The sequence below is a fragment of the Haliotis rufescens genome, unplaced genomic scaffold (assembly GCF_023055435.1).
Source record: "Haliotis rufescens isolate VD_foot unplaced genomic scaffold, xgHalRufe1.0.p SCAF_32, whole genome shotgun sequence".
NCBI lineage: Eukaryota > Metazoa > Mollusca > Gastropoda > Lepetellida > Haliotidae > Haliotis > Haliotis rufescens.
Window position 1 is genome coordinate 1353123 of NW_025964024.1, and position 15366 is coordinate 1368488.

Consider the following 15366-nt stretch of genomic DNA (forward strand, 5'->3'; position numbering starts at 1 on the left):
TTCTGCAGACGGCCGTAATATAATTAAAATATTGAACACGATGGCGTAACACAACATGCCTTCAATTCATTCAGTCACAGTGAGATGTGTATTTATGAGTTATTTACGTGCGTTAGGATCCGCTAATCGTGTGTTCCAATCCACGATTTATCCAGATTATGGTCCGTGGTATTTAAAAATCACGTCCATTGTCATCGGCGCCTTAACCGTCCGTGCCCACTTTAACCAATTAACCACACGCATTATTATCATTAGACAACTGGATTAGAGTTTATTAGCTTCAGGAACATATGCTAATATTCAATGAAACCTTCTCATTGCAGTAAATATTAATTAAAATACAATATATCTATATCTATAACTACATACAGGTACAATTAACCATTGCGAAAAACAATTTTAGACAACCCAAAGATTTTGCAGCTAGCGCGTAGAGGACGCAGTGTGATTTTGCTAGGAAAGTGTTAAACGCTGCATCAATCAATATTCACAACCATGTGAAATATATTTAATTCCGCTTTCAACAGTGCTTCACACATATCAGATGTGTCTATATATGGTTCTGCGTAAGTTATCTTAAGAAACTGTTGTAGTAATATTTGTAGTTATTATCAGTGGCAGCCAATGATTGAACTACTAGTAAATACCATCATGATCAAGTGCTGTCGTTGCCAGATTTGAACAGCAGTCAACACCAGCGATGGCGCTCTTCAGGACGACTCTGAACTGGAACTAGAGTTATTGATTGCAAACCTAAAACCATGTGTTTAAATATAATTTATTTTCTGATTTCACAATTTAGCTGTGCCTAACAAGATCTATGTTAACCAATGTGGAAATCAACTCGTGACATTATAGCATTTAGTAGAGATGAATACTGAATGCAAAATGTACATTAACAAAATATATGAATACATGTACATATTATATTCCATGTACGTGTATGGTCACGATTTGGTTCTTCACACACATATACAGCATTCAGTAGAGACCAGAATGGATGACTATCTGCATTACAATGCACTCTTTGTTAGGGTTCTGCCAATTGAGATTTGTAATAATCAGACCGTATATACAATATCGAAGCTGTTAATTAGAATAGAAGTGTTGTAAATGATACATGTAAGGACTTCTCTTGTAAAAATACAAATAGCCGTTTCACGGCTACAACAGCCTTTGTACGTTCTGCAGTCTGGACGTGTTACGCTTTATGGAACAAGGGGGGCAACTCGTGTCGGTTTGATAGCCTTACCAAGTATTTCTGAAACTGCACAATTTCGATCTGTGAAATGACGGCTACGAACAAAACACGTCCACGAATGCAATGGTTTCAAAAGTATGTGACATGCTGTTTGAATAAAGGTGATGTTGTTTCGTAAATTGTATCATTCAAGAATACAGTGCGTTGTTGCACAACACACACTGCCCAATCTTTGAGGTGGATATGCATTTTTATCAATGTGTATATTTTTTACATATAATCGGTAACCGTAACCCCCCCCCCCCCCCCCCCTTAGTGATTATGCATGTTGACTTAATAAATGCATTTATCATGTAATGGGTAGATTTCTCAGCAGGATAAAGCCAACGGATTAAAACGATATCCGTTGGGGTCATATGCGGATAGAGATGCAAATATCAAAGGTCAAGTAGGGACTACTTTCACTGTTTATAAACAAACATGGCGTCGCTCTCGTCATTCGGCGATCGAGTCAGAATTAACCATCGGGAATCTGGATAAACTACAGGGATAATTGCTATCATTATCAAAAGAACAGTCTAATATACTGAAAATCAGTGTCAAACTGTGTCGTAGCTAAGGCATTTTACAAGTCTTGGCAACATTGGAGATATAAATTTCGAAACAATTTTACGAGGGCACGAGGCCTAGCCAAGCGGGATGAGTAGTCATTACTGTGCTTGTCGACCTCTGCGGCTTGAAACCTTCTCCACAAATTAAAATAGTTGGATTTGGCCGAAATATGTTTGAATTGTTACCTTGTTTCGTTTTGTCGCTGTGTGTACATCTGACTACACTTCTTAACGTTATGACAGGACAGACCGACTGTCAACAACGTCTGAGCGTGGCCGTGACGTCTCATAGACTAGGATAAGAGTAGCTTCCCTTTGACAAAGGGCAGTTACTCAAGCAGACAGACCGATGGATTGCCGCGAAAAGCAATTAAAAACAACAATTATTGTTGTTTTGCGTATATGTTGCTTCGCCACTGTATAAGAAATGATTTCAGTTGGAACTATATTGGCTACTGTCACTGTCCGACTGACACATCACTTATCCTGTGACGTAATGAACATTAATGCGCGCATTCCAGGAAAACTCACAATGTTTCGGTAATGTTTGTGAGAGAGGGAAAGCGATTTCGAAGCACAGAATTAAAGAATGACATTATATGATAAAGAGGTTATCAAGCTTGTGTGTTTGGGGATGGTAAATATCCTGTATTAGGAATAAACACTATGTATTTAGCTCGCCAAGGCTCGCTAAATACAATGTTTATTCCTAATGCAGGATATTTACCATCCCAAAACACACTCGCGTGATAACCTCTCTCTATGTAGGTGCTAGGATAGGAACGTGATATACCCCATGGTGTATCGTATCAGTGATTGATTTAGTTTACATTAGTTTGTAAATGAGGAATGAGGAATAACCACCCACCATGATGTTAGCACTGTAATGCTATATATATATAAATATATACAATAATAAAGTCCACGTTAGTCAATCGTCTTCTTTATATCAGTTTCAGACATAGTACTGTCGCTGTCTCATGACAGCTCTTCAGTGTATATATATATATATTCTTAATCAGCATCTAATATCATTGAACCTTAATTTTAATGTAAGAAAAGGAACGGGGTCGAATGTATTATGTTTTTAGATACTGTTTTAATTACATATGCGACTTAATTGTTTGTACGACTTTTTTCTCAAAACCAGGCTCGGTAGCAGAAACAGAAGCGGAACTGCGCAAATGATATTGAGAAAATACAGAAATATACGGTAATACAGAAAGTTTGATCACAATGATATCACATCCATGCGAAGAATAGTAAAACCACCTGCATAAAACCACTCTTGTAGATGGGGTGGGTGGACAATTTCAAACATATAGACGCTGTTTCGTTAATCCCGGCAGCTACTTACCCTCCAAGATTTAGCTTTATTTACTCTGTTTTATTGATGAAATTACTAGACAAACATTTTTTATCTTTAAGTTGCATTTAGAAGGTGCGGTATCATGTTGCCAGAGCTGACTTTTTATCCGTTTATTTATCCTTTCAATGCGACTTTAGGGACGGGTGCTGGTCTTTTAATCTAGCACGCTGATAGCCAGATAGCGACTGTTCAGAAGCGTCTATTCATACATTTGTTAATTGTGGGGTGGTAGGAAATGTAAACTAAATGATGAAACATTCTGGGGGACAATACCCCAGGCATTATTCACATTAGTCATAATAACTGTATGTGCGCATTAATTTGTTAAAAAGAACTAATCATGACTTTACCAGGTGTTACATGTTTTATCCACATTTATTACAAAAGGGGGCAAGGGTGGCCCAGTCGTCGAAGGCGCCGCGATTCGCTGTGAAGAGTTGCGTCCCTTGCGCACGCCACAAACCTATGATTGTGGGTTCGAATCCCGATTCGCCCCGATTATAATTCTAGGTTTGTCAGCACCATACCCGTGCTCGTGGGTTTCACCGAAGTGGTAAATGTCTGAGACCTGCATCACTTTGGGCTTTCCTCCCATATTAAGCTGACACGCCGTGATATAATTGGAATACTGTTTAAGTGGCGTTAAATCCAACCCACTCACTCATTTATTACAATATCGTTGATTGTGCCTGATAAAGTAACTAACACCAGTTACGTCACATTGAAATGAGAAAGAAGTTGTAACCGTGTCAATTCTCCCTTCATTGTTACAGACCACATTTGTTGGGGGTACTGTTGTTCGACGCCAAATGAGAAACAATCACATTGCAAAGGTGTATGAGTGGTTGTGCTACCGGTAGGGCAGGACTTGCTGACCCTTTTCGCGATCACATGGTTTCATTGATCCATACATATAATCTTCACCACTATCTTGCCTTTTACGCCTAGTGGAATTTGTGTCTGTGGATAATGGAGCCTAGTTTTGCTCTGGCGGTGATGTTTTATCTTATGAATTGGAGAATTGATCAGGTATTACGGGTTATGCATGCTTAATAAATCAGTCCCGTCTACTCAAGGCTGAGAAAAGTTTTTCCAAAGTAATAGCAAATCTTTTCCAAATGATTCGGGGAGCAGAGTTGAAAAGAAGAACACACGGATTTCTGTTTTTATCTTAAGATTGTGAGAATAATCCTGTTTACAAATAGGTGAACAATAACACCGACACAACGCAACTTGAGTAATTAAGCAACGCCTTCACTGAAACAAACTAACGGCCTATATTTCTTACTTTTGGTATTTTTATCACTTTATTGAATTACTTAAAATTACTATTTTTCTATAATTTAAACTGTTATTAATTTCAAATTAAAATTTATACAGAATAATACAATTCAGTATGTTTGTTAACAAGTTTACGATTACTCAAATAATTGGTAACATATTTCACTTTGTAAATGTATGGTTCTACGTCGTCTTTAGCAACATTCCAGAAATATTACGTCGAGGACGCCAGAAATGGGCTTCCTACATTGTACCCATGTGGGGAATCGAGCCCTGGTCTTCGGCGCGACGGGCGAACGCTTTGACCACAAGGCTACCCCTTCGCCCAGTTTGTAGGATTGGTCAAGGTGTATTGATGCAAACAATGGACAACATTCTGGACAAACATGTTGATGCCTTATCCCACTATATAACATTTACACACAGACATTGTGTGACTACAGGAATAATTTCCCTTGACTCGTTTACGTCAGTGTAAATGTATGTCCAGGGTAGGAGAAATCCCGTGTCACGTGTTTAAAAAACTAGTTTTTTGAAGATTTCGAAATTAAGTCATAAACAGTAAATATTTTTTCAGTAATAGTCATTCTATCTACTCATGATAGATATGAAATTTAATCTACTTTTTATCGGATTTTCCCTTTTTCATTATCAAAACAGACATTTTGTCAATCTATCAAATGAAACATGAGATGGCATGAATGTTTTTTGTTCCCATCGTTTCATCCATTTTGTAATGCTGCATCCCCAAGCGTCAATCCATAAATGCGCACTGTGTGCTCTTCCATGTGCAGACACGTTTCTTTCCCAAGCATCTAATATTTTACACGTTCCACATGTATGATTCGTGGCACCGTCGTTAACAATTAATCATTAAGATAATTGAAAATTACATTATTCTTCCCGTGCATGGAAAATCCCTCAGTGTATGTCAACAATAGATATAACTAGCTCCATCAAAGCTGTTCAAACGATTGAACATAATTATTTATACAAGAACACTTACACCCCCATACGTAAACCCTAGTTTAAATAGATATATTGACCTCTGCTGTCAATGACTGATAATTGAAGGATATCCAAATGGAAATCGACAAATACATTTTCATAATCCTAAGATATTTCTACTGAAAGATGGGTCCAATGTAAGATTCCGACTATATTATAGCATGTGTTTATGAATCACTGTCAAATAGTGATCGCGTGTTCCCAACAGTTCAGCTATTGTGGACAGGCTAGTCGTGACGTCAAGTGAAAGACGTGTCCTTCACCTTGGCCCGACTCCGTTTTGTTTCCACGAACTAAATGATGAACACTATAACTGAAACATAACAGTTAGCATCTGCGTGGCAATCTAACTTGCAAGGCATTAATCTTTACCGAATGTTTGGGGTCTTCAGGCCATCATCACAAGCAACACAGAGGTACGAACACAAGACGTTTACTTGGCGAAGACAACATCAAGACCGATTACCATCGAAATCGGATCACGCGTCACCACTTTTAGGAACCGTTGCGTTTCGGCGAACACCGGGAACAACCTCACATCCCTCCCCTCTCAAGAAAGGTCTGGCACGACTTGATCAACACTTACGACGACTGTTCCTCTCGATGAACGGCCTGATGACCTGACTTGCAGGAACTCACCATAACACTTGGATACCACAAATCCAGAATTGAAATGTTGTTTCTTGAACTTTAAACATTAAACATCCATGAAACTCTTTCAGATGACCGTTCTTGACGATGTAATTTAGCTGACGTATGAGATTCGACACACTTATTCCATAACTCTATACAGCCATCCATATCCTCCCCCACAGAAGAAAAATCGTCTGACACTAACTGGTGAATCAAACTGTTACGACCAACCATAACAAAATACGGAGCAAAAACAGTGGTGCGATTTAACAACGAATTATGTGCTAATAAAATTTCTGGCAAAAATGCGTCCCATGTTTTCTCACACAAGTTTCGATTGGGTTAGCTTGTGGTCTAGCAACTGGAGTATAACTACATCTAACTGCCCAATTTTAAGTAAACATACTAAACTCTTATGATGTAGGGACAGTACCATTGTCAATATGTAAAAAACTGGGCGGACCAAATAAGGAAAACAGACGTTCCATTTTAACAGCAATCGATTGTTGCTTGTGACGTTCACACAACAACGTGTTATCCTTATCGACCTTGTGGCAGCAGTACTGTACACCCACGTGCAACCACAAAGTATGGAAGTAATTTAATAGGAACCTTTTTGTTTACTGTATCAACAGTTCGCTTTGTTTCTGAATTCCCATTTAAATCATAGAATCATGATCAGTTGCGAAAAGCAACCCCATTGTGTACTGTTTGGGCAATAATAAATATTATATACGAAACGTACTTAATCACCAAACGAGGGGTATGGACCAATGAGAGTTTGTTATTTTACAAACACGTAGTTAAGTTATTTCATGCCGATGAAAAATGCTATTTTTCACTCACATTCTATAGTTAGGATGTTTTGCCAGTGTGGATACAGAACACCTTAATTACATTCCTATTACATTCAGCACATCAGCAAGCTATAGGGGCACATTCCCATCACTTTCTTATAATTGCATTGTAGAAATAGTTTTCTAGGACCATCAATGTACTGGTATAATTCTGGGTGCCAGGGATTTTTGTGTTTGAAGCTTCATATATGTCTTCAAGACATACAATGTGTTTTTGTAAGCATTTGTGGGAAGAGGTGAGGAGAAATGGGGTTTAACGTCGCGTCCAAGATTATTGCGCTTATATAGCGACGTGCATGTACGTGTGTGTGTTTGTGTGGCTGCTTGTACTAGTCCGGACTGATGCCGATTTATAGTGCTAGCTCACTGAGATACCATGCCGCAGTTTGACATGAATACCCCACTCAGACACAGTATACTGACTCCGAGCCGACCAGTCCTTGTTTTAGCCCCTTAATGCCGAGCGCCAGACAGGGTAACAACAAGTACCATCTTTTTACGTCTTTTGGTATGACGCGGCCGGGAATCGAACCCCGGACCTTCCGCTCTCCGGGCGGACGCTCTACCACTAGACCACGGAGGGGGTCATTTGCGGGAAGAGATTATTTTGAGGGCTCTTCAAAGGAATATCAAATGGTCAGCGCCTTGCAATAAAACTACACGGGCACCCGTCTTCGTATTCGCTGCAGGGGCGCCAATATGTGTTCATATATCAAAAAATAATAAATGCAACCCCTTTCAATAATCATCAGGAACCTCTTCTAAAAGCAGTGTTCATTGTACGATTCCGACTCTTGCACAACCATGTGTTTATGAATCATAGCGATGATACCTTGTGCTCGCGAAAAGGTAAGAACATCCTGCTCTACCGTTGGCCCCATCGGTTTCACACGTCACAAACACATGCACTGACATTTCAGTTGTCCACCTGTTCACCTGAACAATAGGGAATTGCATCAGATGTACTTTTTGTTGACTCAACACAACGCAGTAAAATATACCATCTAGTGTTGCAAGTGTATGAGGATCACATCTTCACTTTGAACTGACAACAAAACCCACGAGGACGGGTATGGTGCTGACAAACCTTGAAACATAATTGGGGCGAACCGGGATTCGAACCCACAATCATAGGTTTCTGCTGTGCCCAAGGGACGCAACTCTGCACGGCGAATCGCGGCGCCTTAGATGACTAGGCCACCTGTGCCCTCGAATTTAAGAGAATATAATCGGCCTGTAGCTGCCATATAATCGCTAATAAAGGTATGAATACATGACAAACGAAGTCCCTCTTGACGGTTTGGAGTTCAACATATTTATTTCCATTTTCACAGATAATAACTTGAACGTGCCATTCACAACACCAGATCATGAAAGGGGCTTGTCCGGACAGGAATATTCATATCTGTTAAAGTTGAAGCATTCAGTATTGGAAGGTAACCAATGTATTGATAGACATGTTTACAGTTTGAATCAACAATTTGAACAAAGTCATGTGTTGTCTGCATTCTCCATATTTCAGCAGCTTTGGTCGAATTGCTTTTCGATATACAGAGAGCACAATCGACATCGTTGCCGCCGTTTGTGATATTATAGATATGTTTTGTGACATTTTGTGTTAAAGACAAACCTACAAAATCGTACAATGTCTCTGTCAAGGGTATAGGTTTGTGAGCTATTTCCTCGTACCTGACAAAGATCACTTGTTTCGGGTGTATTTTCTTTAACTTGGCATATCCTTGAATATCTGACAACATAGTTCTACAAAACATCTCAGAATAAGAGTTTAACCTATTGGGTACAAATTCCCCATAACGCATCTGGGACGACAGAATGGCACGAGGATCTCGGACGAGGTAAATCAACTTCAGGTGTGGATCCTTGGCAATGAAGTGTTCGGCTTCATGGATTGTAAGGTTAATAGTTTTGATAAAGTTTACCTTTGCCTTAGAACAGGCATTCGTCAGTATCGATATACATTTTTCAATGCCTGCTACTCCGCGTTGATCCATGGTACAAAGTTTGTAGGCTTTTGTGGTTTTACTGTGGTGCCAATGTTCCTGGATTAAGGTTAAAATGTCCAGATTTTTAAATTGACATTGCAGGATTTTAGTCAAGGTATCTATCTTGACATCTGTGATAAACTTCTCCATGTCATCAAAATAGATCCTGCAAGAAAATTTTAAAAAAGGTTGTCAACAAAAATCCGGAAGTCATATTACAGTACTTCGAAAATAATGCAAATATAATTATGATAATAGTTCGTGGATAAATGCATCAAAGTTAACAAGATATGTTTGAGACTGATTTGTGGTTGTGTAACATTATACATTATGGTTCATGTTTGCCGATCATTTTGAAAAATGGAAATGCAGGATATCGTTCATGTGACAGACTGTCCAAACATCCATTGTTTTTGTTTTACTCACACCGGCGTATGTCTAATTACATAAATATCTTAGCATTAGATGGAAGATGTCCACTAGGACGTGAAGAAGATAGTTGCTCTGTTATAAAACGCATTCGATGTCATCTGAATATCGAATGCACCTGGTATAGCTGAAACATATGCATTACACACGGAAACATGCACAGAAAAATTCGTGTTTAGACTGGGTGAGTTTTATTCCAGTAAACTGTCAGCTTGATAAGGGAGGAAAGCCCGCAGTTATTCCTCAGACGTTTACCTCTTTAGTGAAACCCACATGTGTTTAGAAAATCGTGTAAACGAATCATTATTGGACGTCTTACCTTTTATAATTATGCAGATAAGGAATGACCTTTGGCTGGTAATACCATGTTGTATGAAGAGGTTCGAACATAAAAAACACATCCGGGTGAGTCTGGAAGAGTTCAGAGGTGAAGGTCGATCCACTGCGCATGTATGTCAAGAGAATCACACGAGTGTCAGTGTGTATTGGTGCATCTGTTTCCTGTAGTGCAGCATTCGCATTGGCACCTGTCGTAGAGAAATTATAATGGTGTATCCTTTTCAATGTGGTAAAGAATGAAGATGGAGCTGAATTATGGATGTCAAATTCTTTCTACATGTACATGTGCGGTATGTGGCGTAATATAATAATAAATCCTGTTCCATGAAATAATTCGTAGATATTGAAATCCAAAAGTCAGCACTGTCTTCTTTGACACTATAGTTTCCAAACTGACGCGCAAAGAACATGTGATAAATACTTCTTACCAATCTCATTATGTCAACCTTTTGTGTTATTTGTTGTGACGATATTCGGTGTGGGGCTACAAAACCCGTTCTGTAATCATGAGAAAATTTTGTTCGGAGCAGAGTCCAGTATACGATTTCGACTATACCATAATCATGTGTGTTTATCATGTAGAATACCAGGTGTTTGCGAAAGGATGAGCGTATCCTACCTCACGATGACAATCGTATACTATTTGTCATGATCAGTTTGTGGAGTAAATATATGCTTACCGCACATAATACAGTATAAGGAAACACTGTTGCTGTCAGACCGCCTGGTAGAGCGTCCGCCCGGGGTTCGATCCCCGGCCGCGTCATACCAAAAGACGTTAAAAGATGGTACTTGTTGTTACCCTGTCTGGTGCTCGGCATTTAGGGGCCAAAACAAGGACTGGTCGGCTCGGAGTCAGTATATTGTGTCTGAGTGTAGTATTCATGTTAAACTGTTTGAACTGCTTAGCATTCATGAAACGATCACTTAAAACGATTCTTGAAATATAATCAACAAGAAAACAGCGCTTTCACTATCCCCCGCAACGGGGCACATAAGAATGCATTTGCTCATCTAGTAGTGAATAATACGGAAGTTAATGTTATCTATAAAAAGAATCACGTAAAGTCGTAAGAAGAGATAGGCACAAGTGGCCGCTCAATGTCATCATAAATACGATTATAAGTGACATTAATACACACAAAAGGACCCTTCTCAGGACAAAAAAATGTATCGGGCGAATTTTCGAACTCACTCTCGATGAGTATCCCACGTGTAAACATGCAAATTTTCATTTTTGTAACTTCGGTAGCTTCTGAGAAAACTTGTGCCCATTTCACACAATATGCAAGTTGGAGCAAGAGCCTTAACTCTGTCCAAAATTAATTTAAGACACCAATTTACGAAGATATCGTGACAAGTAACATCAATGTGTAAAATTTCTTTTCTTTAACTTAAAAAGTTTTTGAGAAAATTTGTCCCTATTAAGGAAGAGGGGATGGACGGACAGACGGACGGACGGACGGACTGTTCCTATACCCCCCGCCTCACTTCGTGGCGGGGATACAAACATAACATCCATTCACGAACAGTCGTTAGACAACTATCTGTGTAGGGGTTATTTTGTTTTGAGTTGAAACTACAGGCAAATTCACCTACATGTATGTCTGGCAATGAAAGTACGTGATTTATGTGGCAACAACATTTCCGAAGGATTCATCCTCCCCAACAAAACATTATGACAGTCATGAAGCACGTGAACTCGGACAACACGTGCTAGGAGTGATATGTCAGATTTACGCATATTATTTTCTTGGAACCACACGCCCCAAGCGACTTTATGAAGCACATTTAATCATTAAGGAAGCAACATGAATGATCATGCAACGTGCTGATGTTTTACATGCCAGAGGCATGCTGTAGGTGGGCACACGTCAAAATATCGTTGCCCAAACGCTACATGTTTCTCAATCTGTCATTAGTAGATTCTGGGTCTAAAACCAACAAAGACACAACATCGATGATCGACGCCGCTCTGGATGCCCAAGCTTAAGGGCAACGACTCCAGCACAGCCTTGGACGCATCAATGAAGAAATACGTTCAGTGGGCGTGCTTTTCAGAAACAAAGTGATGGCCTACAACCCGTGGGGTCTCGTAACAATAACACGGTTGTTCTACTTTGGGAGAATGACTAGACTGAAACCTTATGGAGTCGTTCAGGCATTGTTGATAAGCGAAACACAAACAAAGACGGGCAGGTCGAGTTATGATTGTCAATGTCAATCATGCAGGACGATGCCCGGTGATCTTTTGGTTTTGTTTGATCTCACAATTGATCTATTTGTCAAATTCAACTGAACCGTGTCCACGGATTGTTCTTCCCTTTTCTCCTCCAGGGACACGGCTGACTTCTCAACGGGTGTGAGGAGAATAAACTACAAGGCGATGTTGCAATACATTTTTATACATCCTGAAGCCAATGAGGGACGCACCGACAGAGCAAACCATCATGATCATCCTAATCAGTAGCTGTAATTAAAATGCAGAAGTATTGCACTGGTGATGTATTCGATACGGGTATCATAGTTGTGATGTGGACCTCACATTTGCAATGTTTATTTTCGGCGACTGCAGAATTTTGTTTCCAAAGTTTAGACCAAACCATGTGGATACTTTCTTTTGCCCGGTAGCTTATATCTGCTGAATTGTGAGTGAGTGAGTTGGGTTTAACGCCGCTTTTAACAGTATTACTGTTATATGACGGCGTGTCAGCTTAATGTGGGAGGAAAGCCCGAAGTGATGCAGGTCTCAGACGTTTACCACTTCGGTGAAACCCACGAGCACGGGTATGGTACTGACAAACCTAGAAACATAATCGGGGCGAACCGGGATTCGAACCCACAACCATAGGTTTCTGGCGTGCCCAAAGGACGCAACTCTGAACAGCGAATCGCGGCGCCTTAGACGACTGTGCCACCCGTGCCCCCTCTGCTGAATAAAAAGGCATTTGAAAATAGTGTTACAGCTACATATTCATATGACTTACCTTGTATGGAATTTCCCTGTCCAGTGCGAGCGTTTATATCGAAGGTCAAGCATCCTGATCAGATAAAACAAACTGAATGTTATATCTTCTTTGATATGCATTTAGAAGTTGGAGTGCTGAGTAAGGATAGTATTGATGGATGAAGAACTTCTTTTATACAATTAAGAGCGAAGTTTCGATGTAGGTTCTAATACCGTTATCAACTAATTGCTAAACTGTTACCGTATAAACACTGCCTCCTACCTGTATATATACTTGTCAATCATACTCTATATCAGGGTGCACGGGTGGCCCAGCCGTCGAAGGCGCCGCGATTCACTGTGCAGAGTTGCGTCCCTTGGCAACGCCAGAAACCTATGATTGTGGGTTCGAATCCCTGTTCGCCCCGATTATGTTTCTAGGTTGGTCAGCACCATACCCTCCTCGTGGGTTTCACCGACGTGATAAACGTCTGAGACCTGCATCACTTCGGTCTTTCCTCCCACATTAAGCTGACACGCCGTGATATAACTGTAATACTGTTAAAAGCGGCGTTAAACCCAACTCGCTCACTGTATATCACTTGCTTGATAACGGTGTAAGAACCTACACCGAAACGTCGCTCTTAACTGTAATAAACAAAGTTGTTCATCCATAAATACTATCCTTACTGAAAGTCTATAGATTAGTCAGGTCGTAATTAGATCCTCTATAGTTCTATAGTTATGTTCGTTACATATGATATGTCCTTCGCAAATATTCAAATGTTATTAAATAAAAGCGACACAATTAATTCCATAATCTTAAGATATTTCTTCACACTTTAGGTTTGATAAGAAGCAGTACGTATTGCCATAAACCTTTGCAGATCAGATTATCATACATAACAATGTACATGTAGATGACATTTTGCAAGAAACTATTACATGTGTATATATTTTTTTTTTTTTATTTATTTATTTATTTTTTTTTTTTTTTTGGGGGGGGGGGGGGGGGGGGGGGGGGGGGGCAGGCTCGCTGACCTGCTTGATTCACGTTATCGTATCCCAGTTGCGTGGATCGATGCTCATGACATTAATTATTTACAGACCGCCGTCATATAGCTGGAATATTGCTGAGTGCATCAAACAAACAAACGAACAATAAGCTAAAACACACTGTAGCGAATCCAATTATTCCCCTTACATAACAGGAGTCTTTACTTGCGTGACCTTTTAATTAGGAGACAATTAAGGTGTCTTGGGACCTAATCACAAATTCCCATTCTATGTAGTCAAGGGTGGAGGTCACGCTTGCCATACACGTCCATACGTCAGAAACATGGCAGTAGTCTTATGGTAGTTTTCCCATTATCGACTCATTATGAACTGGTTGACATATGTGAGAACTTACATGTACAAAAACGAATATACAGTTTGTCAAACAATAATTGAAATCTCCCAAGGATAAGTTCTGTCTATGTCAATATTCCTTTCAAGGATGAATCGCACATATGTTTAGATACTTTTACACACCTATCCATCCACATCTCGGATATATCTACCAAGTACGAACTCACCAACGCACAATTGAACTCGTTTGGTGGTGCTTCAACATTATATCTATGAATATTTTGTATTGCTTACCATGTATTGTATCAACCAGTTTAGAAACCTTTAAATCATGTACACAAATAATTTCTTTAATCACCGTTCGTTACTCAGTGAATACAGTGCAATTTTAAGTTAAAAGTTGTTTCAATGACCTGATACACTCCGCTGGCGAATCTATTCACATGCGTCCATTACTAGTCAGAAACATGATTGTTTTTCGGAACTATATACATATGTTACTTCACCGCCAGAAAATAATGAATATCGATTACTAGTATCTGCCGAAAAAGATACTAGTGGGATTGAAAGGCAAAATAGCACTGAAAACAATATGAATGGATAAAGTGGTGACACCAGGTGTTCACAAAAATGGAAAAGTGTGTTAAAGACATTGCCAGTTTGAACACATAATATAAATAGAATTTCCTTTTAAAAAAAGCTGATTTCAACGATTTCACACAAAGCGCAACAAAAACGCGATTGTACTTACTTGTTTGAGAAATTGTCCATGCAATAACTATGATGATCACAACCAAAAAGATGACTTTAAATGAATGTACCCTAATACAGATAGCTTGTCTTAAGATTTTCTCCCAAACAATTCTTGTACTGGTATCTGCAGCCATGTTCTTTAAAACAGTGTGATCCGTTAGACCATAGTGATACAGGTCCGAGATGGGGATAAAAGTTCACAGTGCGACAGATGTTCTCCAATGAGAAGATGATTGGGAGGATATCGAATCTGTGTTGCACGTGTTTCAGACATATCTTGGACACGAAACAAAAATCGTTTCAAAAACATTCTGATCAATTCACGTCTCTGTTCACACATCATAGATATGCGCTGGTGCAGAGCAGATGCTGTTCAATGCACTGCAGATGTCTTGTGTTTATGGGAGCCACGGGTGGCGTGGCGTCTAAGGCGCCGCGATTCGCTGTGCAGGGTTGCGTCCCGTGGGCACCCCAGAAACCTATAATTGTGGATTCGAATCACGGTTCGCCCCGATTATGTTTCTAGGTTTGTCAGCACCATACCCGTGCTCGTGGGTTTCACCGAAGTGGTAAACGTCTGAGACC

General features: G+C 39.7%; 1 protein-coding gene across 1 annotated transcript; it reads right to left on the reverse strand.

The window, feature by feature from the left end:
* Nucleotides 1–8314: 8314 nt before the first annotated feature.
* LOC124149090 (carbohydrate sulfotransferase 1-like) lies at nucleotides 8315–14915 on the reverse strand. The gene is made up of 4 exons (XM_046520463.2): nucleotides 14780–14915; nucleotides 12719–12772; nucleotides 9712–9919; nucleotides 8315–9129 (listed from the first exon to the last, which is right to left on the reverse strand). The coding sequence occupies exons 1-4, from the start codon at nucleotides 14913–14915 to the stop codon at nucleotides 8316–8318; spliced, it is 1212 nt and encodes a 403-aa protein (XP_046376419.2). The 3' UTR covers nucleotide 8315.
* Nucleotides 14916–15366: the final 451 nt, after the last annotated feature.

Bases quoted from the DNA above. Each gene is read 5' to 3' on its own strand.
- LOC124149090 (XM_046520463.2), bottom strand. From the start codon at position 14,915: ATGGCTGCAGATACCAGTACAAGAATTGTTTGGGAGAAAATCTTAAGA. The intron at 12,773-14,779 runs GTAAGTACAATC...TTATCTGATCAG, and splicing joins ATGGACAATTTCTCAAACAA to GATGCTTGACCTTCGATATA. The intron at 9,130-9,711 runs GTAAGACGTCCA...ATTTTCTTGCAG, and splicing joins TATCTGCATAATTATAAAAG to GATCTATTTTGATGACATGG.